At 39.9% G+C, this 23,720-nt stretch overlaps 1 protein-coding gene across 2 annotated transcripts in view; it reads left to right on the forward strand.

Annotated features, from left to right (window-relative positions):
- Positions 1–23,720, forward strand: part of SV2C (synaptic vesicle glycoprotein 2C) — a 222,153-nt gene that overhangs the window by 24,518 nt on the left and 173,915 nt on the right. For both annotated transcript variants that reach the window (XM_032474507.1, XM_032474496.1), the window contains exon 2: positions 21,405–22,086. In XM_032474507.1, coding sequence (XP_032330398.1) covers positions 21,507–22,086 — 580 coding nt within the window. In that variant the 5' untranslated portion in view covers positions 21,405–21,506. The remainder of the gene's footprint in view (positions 1–21,404; positions 22,087–23,720) is intronic.

Genomic DNA, 23,720 nt, shown 5'->3' on the forward strand with positions numbered 1-23,720 from the left:
TCCAAAAGCTGAATTCTTGATCCCTTCTCCCTACCCCCCACCAAAACCTGCTGCTTCTGCAGCCTACTCCATCATAGTATATGGAAAATCCGTCCTTCCTCTTCCTTTCTTTCCTCTCACTCACCACATCAGAAAGACTCTGTGTCTCTACTTTCAAATTATATCCAGAATCTGACCGTTTCTTAATACCTCTGCTGCTGCCCGCCCTCCAATCCCTGTCTCAACCATCTGAGTCACTGAGGGTGCTTCCTACCTGGTCTCTGCTTTTACTCTTGTCCTGTAAAACCCATTCTCTTAGCATGGCACCCAGAGAATTCTCTTAAAAGGAAGTCAGATCATTTCTCTTCTCGGCTCAAATCACTACAGTGGTCCTTATCATACTCAAGAGTAAAAGCCAAAGTGTTTACAAACATCCACAAGGCTTTACATCATCTGACCCTTGTTATTTTTCTGAGTTCATCCCCCGTTCTTCTCTCTCACTCTGTTTTAGTCACACTGGCCTCCTTGCTGTTCCTCTGATACACAAAACATGATCCTAACTTGGGAATTTCATTCTGTCTTCTCTGCCATGAACATTCTTTCTCCAGATACTCTCTTGGATGAGTCTTACCTCACTTAATTCATTGCCCAAGTCTCATCTCAATAAGGCCAACTCCAAATTCCCTAATTAACACTGCAACCTACTCCCTCCCCATTCTCAATCCCCCTTACCTTACTCTTTATTTTTCATAACATAGATTATGTTCCAATAAACTATGTGACTTGTTTTAGTATGTTTAAGTGCTTCTCCGCATACTAGCATGAAAATTCCTCAAGGCAGGGATCTTGCTTGTCACTGTTGCATCCCGAGTGCCTAGAATAGTGCCTGACACACAGCAGAAAGGCAGGGAATATCTGCAGAATATTAAAAGAATGAATGTATTCACAGATCACCAGTAGAACTTCAAGAAGTATGCTACACCCTGGGTTAAAGTAGACCACAAAAATGAGAACACAAAAAGATTAAATACTGCCAAAAATGACCAAGTAAGCCAATGGAAAAATAGATACTTTGAATGTTAGGCTTCTTAAGAAAATCAGTAAGTGATCCCAAAATGACATCAGTAACAAATTTTGAAATATTCTAACTCAAGAGCAACCGGGTGTTGCAAAATGTGAAGATTAAACTTCTTGCTGAATTCCAACAATGAGACATTGTTGCTTTTGTGAATTGTATATGTCTAATATACAATAACACCTATTAATATTTCTCTGACCCACTGAACACTCTTAGGAATACTGCCATAAAATAATGAGCTGGCACAAATGTCAGATTTTGCACATATGTAGTGTAGATGTAACATACAAATAATGCCTTATAGTTTTCAGATTATTTTTAATGGCATTTTCATTTGATATTGTATTTGGTGGTTAAGAATTGGTTACATAAGATATATGAGGAGTATTTAAAGACCCATAAAGGAGCAATTTTCCCAAAAAAACTACTTTTTTACAGTGTTTTGTTAAGATCAACCATTTAAAAATAATATTGAATTATTGAATCAGTAAAATATCTACAGATCCTTTTAAACTTTACATTATACCTAAATATTCAAAAACCACATTTCAAGAAAAGATCACTTATATTTAGTCTATGCAACACAGTAGGCAAATGCTGAAGATATTTGTTTTACAGGATTCTTTTTTGAAAGTGTTTGTCTATACTGGGCATAGGGAACTTTTTTTAAGGCCACTGACCCATAATTGGCAGAGGGTAGGGAATCAACAGCAAATCATGTGATGTGAAAGCAACTTGAGGATCTTTTTAAAAGAATTTAGAAAGCATTAAAAAAAAATTGCTTTTTACAGAAAGAAAAAGAAAAATACCATATGATATCACTTATATGTAGAAATCTAAAAAAATGATACAAATTTATAAAACAGAAACAGACTCACAGACATAAAAAACAAACTTTAGTTACCAGCAGGGAAAAGGGAAGGGTTGGAGGGATAAATCAGGAGTTCGAGATTTGTAGGTACACACTACTATGTATAAAATAGATAAACAACAAGGTCCTACACAGCACAGGGAACTATATTCAATATCTTGTAATAGCCTATAATGAAAAAGAATATGAAAAGGAATATATATATATATATATATATATATATATATATATATATATATATATATATATATATATATATATATATAACTGAATATATATATAAAACTGAATCACTATGCTGTACACCAGAAATTAATACATTGTAAACTGACTGTACTTCAATAAAAAAATGTGCTTTTTAAAAAGTAATAACAAAGACATACAACTAAGCAATAATGTGAAAATGCTAAAATAACTTCTGTTCTAAAAGGTGGTCAGTTAAAAGGGAGTGATGTCCCCTATGTGGGGATAGAGGAGGACATGAAGAGAGGGACTGAGAAAAAGAAACTGGGAAGAGTCACAGTGAGAGGCACTGATAGCAGTATGGGAGCAGAGAGTCTCCAGTTCAGCAAGTGAGACACTTTGGCAACATTTACAGAACTTGCTCTAAAGAAATATTTAAATATATTTCTAAGCACAGGGGTTCTTGAAATTCTGTGCATCACTGTATTAAAGGGGGAAGAATCTTTCTGTTCTATAAAAATTATATATCTATATTCTATAGAGGAAAAATCTTTTTTGTCTGAATATGACATGATATGAATTTATTTTTTTAACTTAAGTGTAGTTAATTTACAATGTGTTAGTTTTTGGTGTACAGCAAAGTGATCCAGTTATACACATATATATATATATATTCTTTTTCATTTTCTTTTCATTATGGTTTATTACAAGATACTTAATATAGTTCCCTGTGATATATAGTAGGAACTTGTTTATCTATTTTACATATGGTAGTGTGTATCTGCTAATCCCAAAATCCTAATTTATCCCTCCCCCACCCCCTTTCCCCTTTGGTGACTGTAAGTTTGTTTTTTATGTCTGTGAGTCTATTTCTCTTTTGTAAATAAATTCACTTGTGTCATTTTTTTTTAGATTCCACATATAAGTGATATCATATGGTATTTGTTTTTCTCTGTCTAACTTACTTCACTTAGTATGATAATCTCCAGGTCCGTCCATGTTGCTGCAGATGGCATTATCTCATTCTTTTTTATAGTTGAGCAGTATTTCACTGTGTGTCTATACACATATAGGCACACACACACTACATCTTCTTTATCCATTCATCTGTCAATGGACACTTAGATTGCTTTCATGTCTTGGCTAAAATAATTTTGTTTTTTTTAAAACAACTTTATTATAGTATAATTTCTGTACAGTAAGCAACACATTTCAGATATAAAATTTGATGAATTTTGATAGATATATACAGCTATGAAACCACCACCACAATCAAAATAGCTAACATTTCTGTCCCTCCTCAGGAGGTGCAAATTTCTAACTCCCAGTTTATCCCTTCACATCCCATTTACCCCTAATAATCATAAGGCTGTTCTCTATGTCTGTGAGACTGTTTCTGTTTGTAAATAAGTTCAATTGTGTCTTTTTTTTTTTTTTAGATTCCACATATAAGCAATATCATATGGTATTTTTCTTTCTCTTTCTGTCTTACTTCACTTAGAATGACAACCTCCACATCCATCCATGTTGCTGCAAATGGCATTATTTTATTCCTTTTGGTAGCTGAGTAGTATTCCATTGTATATATGTTCCACATCTTCTTTATCTGTCAGTGGACATTTAGGTTGTTTCCATGTCTTGGCTATTGTAAATAGTGCTGCTGTGAACATTGGGGTACATGTGTCTGTTCAAATTATATTTTCCTCTGGATATATGTCCACGAGTGGGATTGCTGGATCAGATGGTAAGTCAATTTTTGGTTTTTTTTAGAAATCTCCATAGTGTTTTCCATAACGGCTGCATGAAACTACATTCTTACCAACAGTGTAGGAGAGTTACCTTTTCTCCACACTCTCTCCAGCATTTGTCATTTGTGGACTTTTTAATGATGGCCATTCTGACTGGTGTGAGGTGATACTTCATTGTAATTTTGATTTGGATTTCTCTAACAATTAGTGATGTTGAGCATCTTTTCATGTGCTTGTTGACCATCTGGATGTCTTCTTTAGAGAGATGTCTATTTAGATCTTCTGCCCATTTTCTGATTGGGTTGCTTGTTTTTTTTTTTTTTTTATATTAAGCTGTATGAGCTGTTGGTATATTTTGGAAATTAGTCCCAAGTCAGTTGCATTATTTGCAAATATTTTCTCCCATTCTGTAGGTTATCTTTTTGTTTTGCTGATGGTATCCTTAGCTGTGCAAAAGCTCTTAAGTTCAATTAGGTCTCATTTGTTTATTTTTGTTTTTATTTCCATTGCTCCAGGAGCTGGTTTGAAAAAAAATATTGCTTTGATTTATGTCAAAGAGTGTTCTGCCTGTGTTTTCCTCTAAGAGTTTTATAGTATCTGGTCTTACATTTAAGTCTTTAATCTATTTTGACTTTATTTTTGTATATGGTGTTAGAGAATGCTCTAATTTCATTCTTTTACAGGTAGCTGTCCAGTTTTCCCAGCACCACTTATTGAAGAGACTGTCTTTTCTCCATTGTATATTCTTGCCTCCTTTCTTGTAGATTAAGTGACCATAAGTGCATGGGTTTATTTCTGAACTTTCTATCCTGTTCCATTGACCCATGTGTCTGTTTTTGTGCCAGTACCATACTGTTTTGATTACTGTACCTTTGTAGAATAGTCTGAGATCAAGGAGCATGATTTCCCCCAGCTCCACTCTCCTTTTTCAAGACTGTTTCAGCTATTCCGGGTCTTTTGTGTTTACACACAAATTTTAACATTTTTTTGTTCTAGCTCTCTGAAAAAATGTCATTGGTAATTTGATAGGGATTGCATTGAATCTGTATATTGACTTGGGTTGTATGGCCATTTAACAATATTGATTCTTCAAATCCAAGAACATGGTATATTTTTCCATCTGTTTGTGTTGTCTTCAATTTCTTTCATCACTGTCTTATAGTTTTTGGAGTACAGGTCCTTTGCCTCCTTAGGTAGGTTTATTCCTAGGTACTTTACTCTTTTTGGAGTGATGGTGAATGGAATTGTTTCCTTAATTTCCCTTCTGCTATTTCATTGTTAGTATATAGAAATGCAACTGATTTCTGTATATTGATTTTGTATCCTGCAGCTTGAAAAATTTATTTTCATTGGGTAACCTTAAAATCATTCAACCTTTTAGGACATAAAAGACCATCTTTTGTTTTCAAGCTTAAGTATATTCAAATACGGGTTCATTTCATATACAGTCAGTTTTCTAATAGAATGTGAGTTCTATTGTGCATCCCCCCAAAAGATATGTTGAAGCCCAAAGCTGTACTAGCTGTGTGTGAATGTAACCTTGTTTGGAAATGGGGTCTTTACAGATGTAATCAAGTGAAGGTCATCAGGGTAGACCCTAATAGGGCTGAGGGAAATTTGGACACAGACGCACAAGGAGAACACCATGTGACAGGGGCAGAGATTGGAGTGATGCAGCTACGAGCCAAGGATTGCTGGCCACCATGAAAAGCTAGGAAGAGGCAGGGAGCAATTCTCTCCTACAGATTTGAGAGGAAGCATGGCCTTGCTGACACCTTGATTTCACACGTTTAGCCTCCAGAATTGTGAGATAATCAATTTCTGTTGTCTTAGGCCACTTAGTTTGCAGGACTTTGTTCTGACAGCCCCAGGAAACTAATATACTTCTGAACTTGTTTATTAGCCTCAGTCTTTTCAGTGGAGTCCCTAGGATTGTCTCTATTTCAGATGTATTGTATTAGGAAACCAACACAATGGTTTGTGCCCAGAAAAGATATTTCAAGACACAATGACTTAAGTCAGCTCTGATTTTCCATAGAAATAGAATAATAATTAGGAATTTTTTGCATTTACCAACTGTTGTTTGGAGGAACAACCACCCACAGCATTTTTAATCACCTAACAAGTCTAAGTGGTGTCTCTCTACCAAATAGTGAAACATTTTCTAGCATGAGTGTCACAAAAGTCCCCTCTGCTTGAAGTCAAGGGCACGGAATATCACTCGTAGGCATCCTCTGTGACTGCGGGATGTGGGCATGAATATCCTTGGCAGTACAGAACCAACAGGAATGCACTTGGGTGGAATTGCTGTGCTTACAGGTAAGGTTAGTAGGCAGGGTATTCTCTCAAACAAAGGCATGTTCCTGGTGGTGCCATTAATCTAATTCAACAGAGCATCAGGGTTTGTGGAGGTAACATTTGGGACTGGACAGTCAAGACTAGTCCCATGGCCTCTGACTTGTAGTACCTTGTGCTGATGGGTCACCGGGCTCAGGCTGGTGTGCAGAAGTGAGCTATGGGGTGCAAGCCAGCCTAGGAACCTGCCAGCCCCAACATCAACTTGGAACTCTGTTGATCTCAGTTTGCCTCCTTATATGCATTTTATAGAGAAATTGAACACTGAATTTGGGAAGCCAGGATGGGATGAAACACATGAGAAAGCAGGCACAGTTTGCCTGCTTGCCGTAACAGTGCTAAGGTCATGAGTGTTGGAAGTTCAGTGTGGCTTTACAGCTAAAAGAACAGGATTCAGAGCCAGAAGCTTAGAGTTGGCTTTACATTGGAACTGGCTCTTTGTGACTCCAGGCCAGCCCCTATATCTCCCTCATCTTCAATTTCTTTATCTGTAGAATCCACTCTTAAGTATAAACAAGGATCAAATGAGATAATGTATGTGAAATTACTTTATAAACGTTGCTCTACTAGACAGATGACAGGTCAAAATGCATCTTCCTGAAGGTAAGGGCTGGGAGTTGAACGTGCCTGTATTGAAGTTTCCATATTAAGCACCAAGTGAGGAAACTTTGGGAAGGGGTGAAGGGAGCAGATGAGCCTGATTGATTCTGCTTATATTTAGAAACCTTGTAGGATCTTTTAAATCATTAGGACAAAAAGCTCTCAGTTATATAAAAAATTCGATTTAGAACAAATGAAACCATTTCCACTTAGAAGAAAAATGATTCACTTAATGCATTTATTTGTATGTTTCCTTCCAGATGTATTGGGCTGGTCCTCAGAGCCCAGATATCCCAAATACTCTGTTAAAGTCAAGTCACTTGTCACTTTCATTATGAGTCTTTCAAAGTCTGGTTCACACACTTACTGACATTGCTTTAAAATACATTCCATATATATGCACAATGGAATATATATATACACAATGGAATATTACTCAGCCATAAAAATGCCATCTGCAGCAACATGGATGGATCTAGAGATGATCATTCTAAATGAAGTAAGTCAGAGAAAGACAAATATCATATATCACTTATATGTGAAATCTAAAAAATGATACAAATGAACTTATTTACAAAACAGAAATAGACTCAGAGACATAGAAAACAAACTGTGGTTACCAAAAAGGAAAGGGGGGGGTATAAATTAGGAATTTGGAATTAGTAGATACAAACTACTATATATAAAATAGATAAGCAACAAGGACCTACTGTATAGCACAGGGAACAATATTTAGTATCTTGTAATAATATATAATGGAAAAGAACCTGAAAAAGAATATATATATATATGTGTGTGTGTGTGTGTGTGTGTGTGTGTGTATAAACTAAATCAGTTTGCTGTACACCTGAAACTAACACAACATTGTCAAGCAACTATACTTCAATTAAAAAAAAAATCTATCAGAAAAAAACAAAATGTAATCCACTATAAGAGTCCACACTCTGCCTTCTAACAGACTAGTGGAATGGTCCTTCCCTCCTCCTTCTGTCCTGGTCCTTTGTGTGGACAACATGCCCCACAGCATGCCGTGGATTCCAGCTTTTTGGAACAGGTTGGAGTCCCAGCAGAGGACTGCTTCAGAAGGAAGAGGCTACACCTCCTCCTCACGGGTCTCACATGTCTCCCCTCTCCTACCACATTCTGCCACCCCTCAGCTTCTGTGTGCCGCAGGCACTCATAAATATGTACTAACTGAAACATTATGCTGTACACTAGAAATTGGCACATTGTAACTGAGTACACTTAAAAAAATGTACTAGATTAATGTTACCATGGCCCAGGAGTTATTTCTTTAATGGCCTTTTGAATGATAAGTTCCTTCACTGACTCTTTTTTATCTAGATCTGAGTGAGTGTCCAGTATTGCCTTAGGCACCAAGAATATGAGAGGAACCAAAACACAGACTCTTTCTTTAAAGAACTAGTAGTCTGATGGGTGGATAGATGAATTCTGACTTCACTTGTGACTATTTCTTTGGGCCCAGATCTGTTCTTCTACGTTTGTAGAATATTCAGTAGCCACTTGGGAGGATTAAGTCAAGAAATACTCCTGTCTCCCAGTGTCTGATTTATCCCACCCCCACCCCCCCGGTTACTGAGCTTGAAATTCCACAGTTTATGCAGTTCCTTGGACTAAGGCATTCGAAGAGAAGTACCTCAAAGAAGGGAGGAGTACTTCAGGAACTCCTTAGCCATTTATTGATATGTCGCAAGATTAGTTGAGCAGGTCTTTTCCCCAATGACAGTAAAGGAGCAGGTTTTGTTGGAAAAGAGGCGAGAGCACCCATTCTCCGAGGCTGTCTTGACCATGCAGAAGTATCTCGTACCAAGAGAATCCTGGGCAGAATGTGGAACACGGAGTCGATGAACCTCCAGTCCTCTTGCTTCAGGGATCACGCTGCGGGAACTCGAGCACCACTGAGACACCTGCTCTCAAAGCCGCACCTGCATTTACCCACAGAGCGCTGGTGGAGGCGGGGAGGGAGTGTCGTTCCCCACTTCTGGAGGCATCAAGCAATAGAACAAGGAGTAGAGCGTCCTGTGGGGGTAATGCTCTGGGGGTTTTATCACAAGCTCGGAGGGAAGTGCTGAAGTAAACAAAGGCTGCTGCTTTTGTAGCCATATCCTAGGAACCTGGCAAATGAAATGTTTACTAAGTAAAATGGGGAAAGCAGAAAGAGCACACGCGTCATTTCCAGGCATTAAGGGGAGAACAGTGCAAGCCTGTGGAGTGGTGGTGGGGGGATGTCTGTTCCCTCCTCCTAGTGACATCCAAGGGGGTTAACTGAAGTCCAGGAGACAGTGTTTTGCTGTTATTAATGTAATATGAATGAGACCAACTTGCTGTTAAATTGCATTACATTCCTGCAAGTATGCTAATCACATTGCCTGGCTTGCCCAGAGAAGACAAGCTGACCAGTGATCATTCTTCTTGGAGCTTTCCTTGCAGCTAAACCTCCGTGTGTATCTCAGCAACAACTGTAAACTCCCAGGGTGAGTCTTTTCTGAAACGGCTTCTGCCATGTCCTGAGGCCCCAGCCTGTGCTGCTGGCTGGAGAAGAGCACAGCCAACCTACTTTTAATGGTCATTTTTCTTTTCAAAACAGGAAATTGCAAGCATTGTTGCTGCTGGATGATGAATTATATTTATAAATGACATTCTTTTATTTAATTTCAGGTAAACTACCATGTGCCAAGTGTTGCCTTTTGTTGTGATTTTGTTTAATCCTCCCAAAAGCACTTTTATTTCCCATTTTACAGATAATGCAGTTGGGGATTAGAGACCATAGATAACATGCTTAGTGTTGCAAAAGCAGTATTGGAAGCCAGATATGTGTTTGACGCCAACAAGATCACTGTTTATGTCTAATCATTTAGGTCATTCTAATATGCCAAGGACACCTGTTTGCTCAAGGGATGTGGTGGAGTTTCTATATAAAGTCAGGAATGAGCAAGTATTTGTTCCACTGAGATGGAATATGGATTAAGTGACTCTTAGTTTTCCATCTTTGGGTCTAAATAATTAGCCAACGTAAGTATTTGATTGGCTCTGTAGCCAAATTTAAAATATGCAAGATATGACTAATTTATAAATTGCCCAAGCCTATTTCTTTTTCTTCTAATTCCAGTGATCGACAAGCAGAGGAAACTGAAACTCGTTTCATTTTGTAATAGCTCTGATGAGAGATTGAGTGAACGTGGAGAGGGATATATGATCACAGGTCCTTATTCTGCACCTACTGGGAACATCTAAGACCTGGGTTTTTCTCTTTGATTGCTCTGTCTGCCCTGAGGGACTTTTCTTCCAGCTGTCCTCCTTCCTCAAACCCATCTTTAAAGACATTTAATAAATGCTGCCTTTATTTTGAAGTTGTCATATTCATTATCAGCTGATTGTAGTCAGAATAAAGATGACAACAGATGTGAAAGAACAGGGCTAATGAGATACAGTAAAAGAAAAGAGACATTTCCAGTGTTCAGGTAAACAGGGCTTTATTAAGCTACATTCTTCTAGATCCTCTGCTCTAGACCCATCCCACTTAGAGTAAAGCCTGAGGCTCCTTCCCTGGCCTCAAAGCCTTGATCTGTCCCCAGCTTCTCGTGTCACTCCTCCCAGCTCTGCTCAGCACCTGGTCTCCTTGCCATCCTCCACCTGAGGCCTTTGCTGTTACAGGTCTGTGTGTCTGTAAGGCTCTGAGCCCCTGGCAAGCAGCATGGCTTATACCTTGGCCTTAGGCTTCTATTCAGATTTCCTCTGCTCAGAGGCTCCCACCCGGGCCACTCCTAGACTAGCAGCCCCTGCCGCACTCTCTAAGCCCATATTGTCCTGTGCGACAGCTGCTAGCCAGCCCTAGTGACTCAGATGTGAATTTTCACCCTAGTTGTGTTGGGCAGCGCAGATACAGAACATCTTCATCATCAGAGGGAGTTCCGTGGGACAGGGCTGCCCTCACCCCTTACCTTGCTTTGTTTTTATTTGTAGCACTCACCACTGCATGCAAGTATGTATTTGTTTGTTTTGTTATCTGGCTCCTCACTGGAAAGAAAGCTCCATACAGTCAGGGACTTTGTGTGTTTTGTTCAGTCTCTTATTTTTAGCTCCTCAAAGAGTGACAGGCATAAAATAGAGGCATAAAAAATACTTGTTGAATGAATGATTGGCTCTTTTTGGGTCTCCTTTTAATCCCAGAGGAGATAAGCAGACTTGTTGAGGGAAGTCTCTTTTGTCCTGCACTTCCCTGCCCTGGAGAGCCTTTGTGTTAACCCATGTGCTTCCAGGAAGAAATTCAGTTCCTGGCTATGTTTGTGTTTGAGTTTCCCTCGCATGATGTATTTGTCCTGGTGAAAGAAGTAGAACTGACCACATTCACTCTGAGTGCTTATTACCACAATCACAGATGGTCCCTTTCAGATCTGATGGCCCTGGGTCATGCCAGGGAAGTCACCTGCCAGAATGTCTTTCATCATTTAATGGAAGCGAATGTTTCCCAGTTATATAAGAGTAGGGATTGTGTATGACAGTTTTGTAACTGATTATGCTTAGTGCAGATTGTTTTGATGCTCCTCAGATATCTGGTTTCGGGGTGATAGGATCCTGGTAGCTACTTGGGGACAGGAATCCAGGAGCACTGCACCCTTCCTGGGCTCCCCTGCAGACACCCTAGTCCGCTTGCCAATTCCCCTGCAGAGTTGCTCCTTGTAACACTTGCGGGAAAAGCACCCAGGTCTACAGAAGGGTGGCGCTGGGAAAGCTGAGTTAGGACTATCAGCAGGGTTCAGAGCCTTCCCTTTCTGAATCCTTCTCAAGCAAATCTGACCCACCACCTGCAGCTCATCTGCTCTGCTCCACGATTGAAATGCAGTGGATTTGTTTCCCACTGAGGCTGATGTTTTAGTGGAGGAGACAGCACACTTCCTGGCCCACCAAATGATCTGACAGAAACTGAAGTGTGTGGCCAGACTGAGAAACCAATGAACAGATAAATAAATGAATTTTAAAAATTCAACTGTATATGTTTATGTGTGTGTATATGCATCTTGTGCATTAAATAACTGGCACAATAAGAAGAAAATGCCCAAGTTTCAGTTACATAAAAGACTTGAATAAACAGAAAGAAACATATTTTAAGACTTTTAATTACCTTGAAATTAATTTACAAACTTAGTACAATTCCAGTGAAAATTCTAATGAAAATTTTCTTCAAAAATGACTAAGTAATTCTAAAGTTCATTTGGAGGAGAAAGTAGATGAAATACAAATAAATATTTGCCAAGAATGAGTCATGAAGGGTCCATTTACTGATAGATATTAAACTTTTAACAAAGCTATAAAAATTAAAGCCAAATGGTCCAAATGGTATGAGGGCAACAGTAGATAAACTACCAATGGAGCAGAATTAAAAACTGGAGAGATACTAATACATATAGGAATTTTGTCTTTATAAAGTAAAAGGGGCATTTTAATAAATGTTTCTGAGATATTTGGTCATTCATTTTTTAAAATTGAAGTATAGTTGATTTACAAAATTGTGTTAATTTCAGGTGTAGAGCAAAGTGATTCAGTTATATATATATATATATATATATTCTGTCTCATATTCTTTTTCATTATAGGTTATAAAAGCTATTGAATATAGTTCTCTGTGCTATACAGTAGGACTTTGTTGTTTATCTATTCTGTAAATAGTATTTTGCATCTGCCAATTCCAAACTCCTAATTTATCCCTCCCCCTGATTATTCATTTTTAAAAGTCCCTTCCTCACACCATATAACAAAAAGAAATTCCAGAACTAAACATTAAACAATGAAACTAAAATGGATTAGAACAAATACAGTAGTTCTGAGTTGTTGATCTGGCCTCAGGACTCTCTTTTCACTCTTAAAACATTATTATGGACAAAAAGAGCTTTCATTTTTATAAGTTGTATCTATTGATATTTACCAACTAAAACTTTTAAAACACAAGAAACGACAAGCGCACAATCCATTAACCATCAGAGCATCAGAGATGTCACCACATATCATGTTGCCTTTGGGAGATGCTGCTATATACTCTCAGGAAAAAATGAAAGTGAAAAAGTTAGATAACATCTCTCAATTGTTACAAAAATTATTTTGACCTCACAGTTTCCTTAAATGGTTTTGGGGGTTCCCTGGGGATCCACAGACTGCACTTTGAGAACCACTGCTATAGAAAATATGCTCACTAAACATGGAATGAAGTCCTGCACTATTTGAGTTAGACTGCTAATCCAGTGAATGGGCATATTCACACCTGAAGAGTTAGAGATGACAGAGTAACCTGAGAAGGGCTTTACATCCAAATATACAGTAAGATCTAAATTAATCATAAGCTCAAGCATCTGTGTAGCCTAAAGATTGGAAGTGAGGATCTCTGGGTGGTAGAAATACATATGATTTTATTTTATTTTTTGTGATTTTCTGAATTTTCCAGTTATTTCTTAATCATGTTTTGGTTTTGTAAGCAGAATGAATATTGCTGTACTAAATTGAATTCAGATACTTCCTCAAAAGACTGTTGCTTACTTTGACTCATTTGAGAATATTCTTTCTACCAGGAGGTCTAGGACCTTCAGAAAAGTTCATATATATATATAAACAGGTTTGTTGTTTGGGTAAGGCCTTTAGATTTCAATAATGTGGAATTTGTAGAGATTTAGACAACTGTTGAGGCCAGTTTATCCTGGCTTAGGAGAGCTGTTCCTCATAGAGCAAATTTATTGTGTCAAAATTGCATTAAAGGAATGCTAACATACTTAACATTTCCTGGCTCTTTGAATGACTTATTCCTTTAAAATATGCAGATATGCTAAATACCCTTAATTTTTGTAGCCAGTTTGTTTAAAAATCATAGATTACTTTTTAAAAGCTTAATTTCAGTTTTTGATAGGCTTGAAAGAAATACTGTATTTCATTTTAGAAATATTATCTTAATGTAGACTTTGTTTTTCATCCTGCTTCCCTCAATTAATTCTAATTAGTGAGTTTATGGTATTTTATAACAGAGACCTTAGAAAGGATCTTGGCATTTATCATAACACAGTGTTTCCCATAGTGTATAATGAAGACTGCTTATCGGTGTCATGTTGAGGGTCGGGGCGTGCTATTATTAGGAAAGTTTGGGGAATAGTTGAGTAACATATTTAAACAAGGTTCTTTATAACAAGCTGCACTGTGGCTCTCCTAGAGAAGGATCTATAAAATATGAGATAGAAACTTCCCAACTGATTTGACCATAGATCTTTTTCCTTTCAGTGCATGGAGTAGAGCCACATGTTGCAGAATGCACACTGGGGACGTGCTGATCAGACAGCTCCCTCCTGGAGAAAGGGGGAAACCAGAGAGTCAGCCCCATACAGTGCTTATGTCCTCATTTAATAACATTGCTTTATACTCTTTCATTTTACTGGGTTCCTATTTTCAAGGAGGTTCCACTCCAAGAGGGAAGACCATGGCACTTAACCAAAAGGGAAGACATGATTGAATGTCAGGACGGGACCAACTATGCATAACAGGGAGGAGGTGAGAGACTGAGCAATAGTGAAAGGAGATCACTTCATGAAAGAGGTGGCTTTGAACTGCCCCTTGAAGAATGGTAATTTACACATACTTACACTTCAGTTCAGAGGTTGGAGGGCCAGAGGCATCCTTAAATGACCAAAGTCTGCTGTCAAAGATTTGAGCAGGCTGGGATGATGCATCAGTATCTATTCCTTCATCTCAAAATGCGTTCTCCTCTTTCCCCAAAGCTTCTTTTCAGAATGCTGTCTCACTGCAGTTACGGGATTCTGCATTTTAATGCTGATCACCTTCAACTCTCATTACTATTTCACAAGGTTAGGCTATATAAAGTAGCGATGTGGATGTTTTTACATAGTATTTAGAGCTCCTACAAGGCCATGCCCATCTTCTAATCTTCCTGCTGTCTCCAGAGCCTGGCTCCAGACCATTAAAATCCAGAGCTCAGCATGCTGATCTTTTTTTGGACAGTTTATATAAACCCCAGAGGTTCCAAACCTGTGCTGAATAAGCCTTTCAACAAACATTTCTTCTAGAATAAGCATATTCATAATCTAGATGGTATACTGCACCAAATCTCTTGAACTATGCTCTTTTAATCATGAAAAAACAGAGTATTTTATTGAATTTAATTTATTCCTCGATAAAATTGATTTTGAGCCTTTAAAAAAAAATCACCATTTTCAGACATACATGAGATGGCCTTAATGAAGAAGTATCTGGTTGTTTATAATCAGCCCTACTTGCAGTGTGGGTGGTTATGAATAGTAAATATTGCCTTTCTTTCTGACATTCATCATAAATTAAAATGTTTATTAGTTTGGAGTGATGCATTATAGTATCCCTCAAAATATATCAGAACTTATGGCAACTTTCAGATGTTCATGTCCTTGTCTTTTTAATATTTTAATATTTTGTGGCATTGCGCTAATCCAACATGTGGTTGGTCTTATGTCCGTAAGAGATGGAAAGTGACACGGCCCTCATCAGGGTGGCTGGTGCGCTCTGTTATCATACAGCACAGAGCTAACGTGAAACGCTACTCCCCACTTCTCGGGTTTCCACTTAGGTACAGGAATGTCCAGTGCTCCCCAGGAGAGACAGATGTGGGACAAACAGCTTACAACACCCCCCCCCCCCGCCCATAGGTACCCTCCCTCCTCCCCAGGAAAGAAGGAGCGATTTCTCTGGGGAACTGAGGGGATGACCTTGGCCTGTGGGCATCAGCCCTGTGGGAGGTGCTGTCTCTGCAGGCCTGCAGCGCTGGGAAGCTCCCCAAACACCCCACCCCCGAAGGAGCCCTGCTCAGTCCAGCGTCCTGGACCACCTGGGGAGAAGGCGTGACTTTAGGGATGAAGTGTCAGCTCAGTTCTCCATCAGCAGCAGGTGATCACTATTTGTCTGCTGTGTTGAATGTCTCCATTTGATCCAAATTTAAGAGGGGAAGAGGATTGTTATCTAATATGCCCCACCCCCAGATGCCAACACACCAGAGATCAGCATGTATATATCTAGACGTGGGAGCTGGGGGCTGTCTTCTGTTGCAGCTCTGCTGCTTCAGACCTCTGTTTCCATCACAGGCTCCCATTTCCACTAAGACGTGATATATATATTGGATAAGTGGTTGGGCTCTGGAGTAGCATTAGTCTGGGTTTGAATTCTTGGGCGGGTTTCAGTTTCCCCATCTGTAAAATGGGGGTGTAAGAGTTCCTACCATATATGACTGTTGTGAGGATTGCTGTTGTGCGATAATACTTCTGAAGTCCTTAACACGTGGTGCACCTGACAGGTGAGCTGTTACTATTGCTGTCACTGCTCTGAGTGCACTGTGGCTTTAAAGGTGCCTGAATAGAGTTACTAAAATGAGGGACTTGTCCAGCATCCAGAGGATTCTAGAAAGTATGGGGGAGGAGGAGCTCCCCAAGATCTTTTGCTGTGGTGCTGCGATCTTTTGTCATGGTGGTGATGAGGGAAGAAAAGCGAAGAAAGGACTGGAGGTTTGGGCCCAGTGTGGGGAGACTGGAGAACATGTTTGAGTGCGTGGAGTCTGTGCATCCTGGGAACATGTGTAGGATGGTTTTGAAATAGTTGGTGGTCGGGGCTATGTGCTATTTGGCATGAACTGTCAAAGAAAGAAAACTAAAACTCTTTTTTTTTTTTTTTTACCAGAATAACGCTCATTTATGTGTGTGAGCTATTATTTGTGCAAAATGATTGTCACACACAGTGACTGTGCCTGTCATTAATGTATCAGATAAGCTTTCCTGTAAATATTATTCATTTGTAACAGCTGCTTCTGTAAATGTAGTTTTTGGGCTCAGTGGTAGCATGTGTGCCTAGCATGCACAAGGTCCTGGGTTCAATCCCCAGTATCTCTGTTTGAAAAAATAAATAATAAATAAAACCTAAATTACCTCTCCCCCTGTTAAAAAAAAGTTTAAAAAATTTATTTTTTTAAATGTAGTTTTTAATTACCTGTGGGTCCTGCCACTTAGCATCATTAGCAGGGCATCTAAGCAAGCATTTATTAAATGCTAATTGTAGGAGATACTGTTAATATTCTGACCAAATACTCTCGGATTCCTTTCATTGTCTTGGAGCTCTCCTCCTGGCTTCAGTGTGTCTTTGCGTCCATCAGCCAGCACCTGTATCTCTTCAGAGGCCCACCTTTGAGCTACTGGAAGCACTTTGCCTTTGATGCAGCGAGCTGGAAGCGCCTGTGTCCATCCTTGCCCCGGGGCCGGGGGGCGCTTAGCCAACAGTGGGCAGGTGTGGGAGCAGGAAAGCCCAGCATTTTTGCCTTGAGTGGGAAGAACTCTGAGACACAACATTCCTGAATTACTCTGCAGATTCAAGCTGAAGCTTGCCCCCCCAGGATACTGCCCAAAATTGCAGCCCTGCATCGATTGTCCCCTTCCCACTCCACCCTGCTTCTCCCACTCCCTTACCAGCTTGTCTGCAATAAATGATTCACACCCAACTCCTCATCACAGCCTCTGTCTGGGGAACCCAAGTTAAAAACACTTAATGTGTGTCAAATTCTGTCCTGGACACAGTGTGAACACCGTCTCATCTAATCCTCAGCACAGTGTAAGGTACATCATCGTCCTTATTTCCTGGCGAGGTACTGGCCTGAATAAAGAAGGGGCAGCTTCTCTGAGGGTAAGAGCTTCATTGCTGTTTTCTTTCCTGCCCTCCTGGCCTGCTGGCATCTTATTTAGCACGATTATATTATCTTTTGAAGTTGAACCAACATCTTGGGCTAGCTTATCTGAACAAACAAGACCATATATTAAGGTTATTATCCATAGAAAGCCCATCACTGGTGAAACTTATCACAGTAATTCTTGTTTCAGAACCTATAGGATGATTAGCAAAGAGGCTATGAAACCATTTTTATATGGGATAGACAAGTTACTGGAATGACTAGGAAGAACGCTGCTGCATTTACTAAGACCTCAGGGGCGCACGGTGTGAGGCGGATGGGGAGAAGGGGTAGGCCTCTGGGGTCAAACCTCTGAGCTTGAGTCTCGGCACTGCCTTTGACAAGCTTTGTTACCTTGGGCTACTTATTTAATCTTGCTAAGCCTCAATTTTCTCACCTGTAAAATGGGCCCTATAATATCTGTTTCGTAGGATTGAGTAAGGATTAAATAAAAGAATACAAGAGTGTGTACAAAGTTCTTAGCACAATGCTTGGCACAGAGTAAGCACTCATTCAGCCCAATTTTCATTAAATCAGTGTTTGGCACGTGTACGTGGTGTTAACAGGTGATTCATCCCAAATGGAGGAACGGTGTTTGCAGACACTGATTTTAATGTGAGAAGCAGCCTGCATGGATGTCCTCGTGGGCCACGCCTGGTGCACGGGCCACACCTGTGAGCTGCTGCTTCACATGCAAGTGTTGCCTTCTGACACAAATCCCGGTCTGCCATCTTCCTGGTGACCTTTGGGATGAGCCTAGCTTTTTGCATTTTTCCACTTACCAGAAAGGGAAATATCCGTAGAATACAACTCTGCCCCCTGAATAACCTTCCAGTGCACTAGCCAAACATCTTGCGCATTTTCCAAGATTGCATAGTGTAGATGGTACAAGCTTATTTTTTGTTTATCATTTTGTTTTGGGGCCCTAGATTCACATGCAGTTGTAAGAAGTAATAGAGAGAGATGCCCTACACCTGCCCTTCACCGAGTTTCCCCCGTGGCATCATCTACAAACATCTGGATTTAAACAGAATTTTTTAATAAGTATTCGTATTTGTCCTTGTTTATGCAAAAGCACTGAAAAATCTTCTTTGTTTTAGTGAGACTGCAAACTGTAAGACCCAGTCTCTTCCATTAAGATCTGAAAATCAAGTGGAGCCTCACTTTTGGCCTGAGGAACCTGAAGAACTTACATACACATGGTCTTTGTTTTGCCTCAGAGTCAAAGAGACTTGTACAAGAAGCATTTTTCTTTTCCAAAAACAAACCGTTTAATTGTAAATTTTTTAAAAAATTGTTTTCATTGCGCATGTGATTAGATCACTTAGGGAGTTAGAGTCATCCATTTTCTAGGACTCCAGTCCTGCTTTCTGTCATAGAGATGGCTCCCACTCAAGGACCATTTGAGGGGGTGTGAGCCCTTGAAGCATGTGATGAGACTGCAGCCAGGAACAAAAGCAGGAAAGCCAAACGCAGTCAGTTTAGTTACTGTTTCTTAGGAAGAGCAACTGCAGAAGCTTCCCATTGCCAACAGGCACGGTTCGCGGCGGCGTGTTACAGTGGTTCAGGGTCTGTCCTCGCTCTCCAGTCTTTGGACCCCCTTTAAGGGCATTTGTGTGCTGTTGTGCCCAAGCAGCAGCTGGTGTGCAGTGTCTGATGTGATCATCAATTTCTGGGTAGTAGAGGAGTTGGCTTTATTTATTGTGTGAAATGTTTTAATTTCACTTTTCATTTTTAAACTAGGGAACATCTCTCCATCTGCAGCATCACTTATCCATTATTCTCCCTTCTTCCCTTCTCTCTTTTCCTGCCTCCTTCTTAACTTTCTGAGCGCTCCATCCTCAATCACTCTTCTTGCTGCCTTCCCATCTAACTCTCCTCTGGATCCCTCAGCTCTCCAAAAAAGAAAGGAGAAGAAGAACAAACAGAAACACCCTTCATCAAGACATTCCACCGAAAGCCTTGTAATCGTGTTTGTTTTCATTTCATTTTGTCATTTTCTAAAACACAGGCCTGAGCAGGGCCGTGCTTCTGTTCTGCCCACTGGGCATTTGTTGGTTTTCCATGGTAATGATGTACAGTTCGTTTATAAACAAACATCCTATTGTCTTTATTGCTGGGTTTGTTTGTGATGTCTGAACGAGCAGTTTTAGTATATGTTTATAATAGCTGCTTACAAGTGTTTTACTCTGAGTGCAAAAGAACGAAGTAGAATTGACCTTTACATAAACCAGTGTTTGGGATGCTGCTGCAGTGCAGGGCTTGGGGAATTAATGATGGGGGGAGAATGATTTTTTCACCTTCATGTCATCTATGTACAAGGTGGCCTGACAATGGCTTACTTGGGCCACCGGAGGAGACAGCCCAGTGGACAAGTGAAAGAAGTCAGCCAGAGTGTAGTAAGTCAAGACGTAAGGGGCTACCCATGAGAAAGAAAACCTAGTGATGGGTCATGGGAGGCTGCTGACTCGGTCTCCAGGACAGCAGCTAACTGGAGTGGCAGTCAGAGGAGTCAAGGGAGGGAGTGTGTGTTGGGGAGTGTCTAGAGATGGAGAAGGCAGGGACAAAGCCTGGGGTTCTTACAGGGTCAGTTGTGAAGGGACACTGCATGTGGCTGACCTGTCTCTGCTGGCCTGTGGGTGGTTTCTGAAGGGGCACCCCCATCACTGGACAAGCCCCATGTTATAATTCAGTGATTATCCAAAGTGTCTGTGAAATCATTTGATGAACACTGCCAATTTCTATGGATATGACTGCCGTACTAGGGGAAAATACTCACTGTCAGCTTTGGGTGCCGCGTGAGTCTCTTATCATTTATTGGAAGGAGATACAAGGAAGGTAGGACGGAAGTGTATTTTATAAATATTTACAACATACTTCAGAGATATTGCAGGTTGGGTTCCAGACCACTGCAATAAAGTGAATATTGCAATAAACCAAGTCACACAAATTTTTGGTTTCCCAGTGCTTATTAAAGTTATATTTACACTATACTGTAGTTAGTTAAGTGTGCAGTAGCTTTATATCTAAAAAAAAAAAGTATAGTACCTTAATTAAAAAATACTTTATTGCTAAAAAATTGCTAACAATTATCTATCTGAGCCTTCAGCAAGTCATAATAGTTACATCAAAGATCACTGATCACAGATCATGTAACAAATATGATAATAATGGAAACATTTTAAATATTACAAGAATTTCCAAAATATGACAGGGAAACAAAATGAGCAAATGTTTTTGCAAAAATGACATCAATAAACTTGCTGGACCCAGGGTTGCCACAAATCTTCAACTTGTTAAAATTGCAGTATCTGCAAGGTGCAGTAAAGCGGAATGCAGTAAAATGAGGTGTGCTTGTGTATGATTTGATAGCCTTGCATATAGCGGTGCTTGCTTGCTTTGTTTTCTTCATTGTGGGGAAATGAGGTCAGCAGGATTCTTCTGTTATTCTGGGTTTGCCTTTGCAGAGTGTGTACATATCTGTGAGCAATACTGTTTTTCTCAATCAAGGTCTATGTTTCTAGCACTTTTGAAATATGTTGGCTGTACTTATAAAGATGCAACGTGTCTCATTGTATCTTCAGGGGAGTGCTTGTGTATTCTATGCAAAGTTACCCAGGAGACAGAGTTCCTTAAAAACAAAACAAAAATAATAGCAAAAACCCTAGGTACTCCAAGTGCTGATCACACTTGAGCAGAGAACCAGCAGTGTGCTCAAAAGAAAGGAAAAGCTAATTCTGTGTCTTAGTCTGTGGGGCAAGTGAAATGAGACCAAGAAATAGATGATGGAAAAGACATAGAAAGAAGTAATAAATCTCTCCTGTGCTTTGTCTTCTCTTGCAGTTCCGTTTTGAACCCAAAGTGGATGATGCTGTCACGACTGAACCACTGACCTGAGGCTGTGAAAAATTCCCGTCTTCTCATTGGCCAATCTGTTGAGATAAGATGGAAGACTCCTACAAGGATAGGACTTCCCTGATGAAGGGTGCCAAGGACATTGCCAGAGAGGTGAAGAAACAGACGGTAAAGAAAGTGAATCAAGCAGTGGACCGGGCCCAGGACGAATACACCCAGAGGTCCTATAGTCGGTTCCAGGACGAGGAAGAGGAAGATGACTATTACCCACCGGGAGAAACCTATAATGGGGAGGCCAACGATGACGAAGGCTCCAGTGAAGCTACTGAGGGTCACGACGAAGATGATGAAATCTACGAAGGGGAGTATCAGGGCATCCCCAGCATGAACCAAGGGAAAGACAGCATCGTGTCAGTGGGGCAGCCCAAGGGTGATGAGTACAAGGACCGCCGGGAGCTGGAGTCCGAGAGGAGAGCTGACGAGGAAGAACTAGCCCAGCAGTATGAGCTGATAATCCAAGAGTGTGGCCACGGCCGCTTTCAGTGGACCCTTTTCTTTGTCCTGGGCATGGCCCTGATGGCGGACGGCGTGGAGGTGTTTGTCGTGGGCTTCGTGTTGCCCAGCGCTGAGACAGACCTGTGCATACCAGACTCCGGATCCGGGTGGCTGGGTGAGTGTGACACGTCAGAGATGCATTCGGAAACTGCTTTATTTGTCGAACACTGTTAACATGTAGAATAAGTACTTTCCATGTGAAGCCCTGCATTTTTCCCAACACTTGAACAATTTTAAACATGCAAAGGAATCAAAAAATGGTACAGTGATGCCATATACACCCAGCACCTAGGTTCTTTAGTTAACGTTTACTCGATTTCTTTATCACCTAACCATCTATCTATTCATCTATCCCACTTTTATTTTTATGCATTTTAAAGTAACTTAGAGCAGTATATTTTAACTTACACTATTAGAACGTTGCATTTATTTCTCCTTTGTTTACTTCCAAAGATATGCCCTTGGAAGTTAATAAAGCCATGACATGAAACTTGTCTGATACTTGTCTAATTACAGAGGTTAATTCTACAAAGCTCTGACAAATGTGATTTCAAATTCCAGATTTCAAATTTTAAGTATAATACTATGGTTTAAATACTTTTGGGATCCTGCCGATTTTTATTTTTTCTGTAATCTGTGTGTATGTTTGCTTCCTTGTTTTTTTCAACTACCCTTATTTGTAGAAGTTTCTCTAAATGACTTTTTCTTTTTCAAAGTTTGTGCCTTTATGCCTACACTGGCAAAACTTCCTCTCCTCAGAGGACTTAAAAATCTACTTCAAATCATATTAGTATTTAAATTATATGTGTTAAAATAACATGACCTCTCTATTAAATATCTGGAGAGCAGGTTTGATTTTTGTGTTACAGTTACCATGCACTGAAGGTTCATGTTGTTGCAGAGCTGTAGTTAACACCCCCACTTACCTCCCTGTGGGAGGGAAGATCGGAAGGCCAAGAACCATGCACACGGCAGGCTATCCCAGAAACTTAAGGCCCATGGCAAACACTTGGTAGGCTTTCCAAACCCCTTCGGCTGAGCTTACCTCAGAGAATATGTTTGTGTGCATATTAAATCTTTCTGTGTTTCACAGTCTGTGAAAGAGAGAAAAAATATTGGCATCTCTATTTCCAAGGGACTTTTTAAAGCTAAAGCTTGACAAACAGAAGTGTACAGCTCTTTTGTCGTTTAGTGAATAACTCTTACTCAGTAATGCTATCATCATTGATGCATAAAAAACAATTAAATACCATCTACTAATCTGCTCTGTGACAACACAAGAGAGAAACATGCATGAGAGAAGAATTGACAGCTTATTCCTTTAACCCTTGTTTCTTTTATATGACCCACTCCTAGCATTTGCTTCTTTCATTGCCTAACTAGAAGACATGGGTCCAAGGGAGGGGCGAAGGGGAGGGGCCAGGGGGCAGAGAGTGTGTGCTTTTTGCTAGTAGACTCATTTGCGTGTTCAACCATCAAAATGCAGAACACGGTTCCGAGGAGAGTCCTCAGTTATTGGTCAGATCAGTCGTTTAGGCAAATCGCTTTCATATGTAGCACTGTATTTTGTTTTTGTTTTTTTCCTTTGGTGAGCAAGAATTCCCACTGTAAGCCTGGGCATCAAAATACTTATCAAGATTTTGCTAACGAAATATATCAGTAGCATGTTTTAAGAAGATAGAGCCTTAGAAATGCATCTCCACAGACATTTAATAATTGCAGGCTTAAATTTAGAATAACAGTCTTTTC

This window comes from Camelus ferus, chromosome 3, assembly GCF_009834535.1.
Source record: "Camelus ferus isolate YT-003-E chromosome 3, BCGSAC_Cfer_1.0, whole genome shotgun sequence".
Lineage (NCBI taxonomy): Eukaryota > Metazoa > Chordata > Mammalia > Artiodactyla > Camelidae > Camelus > Camelus ferus.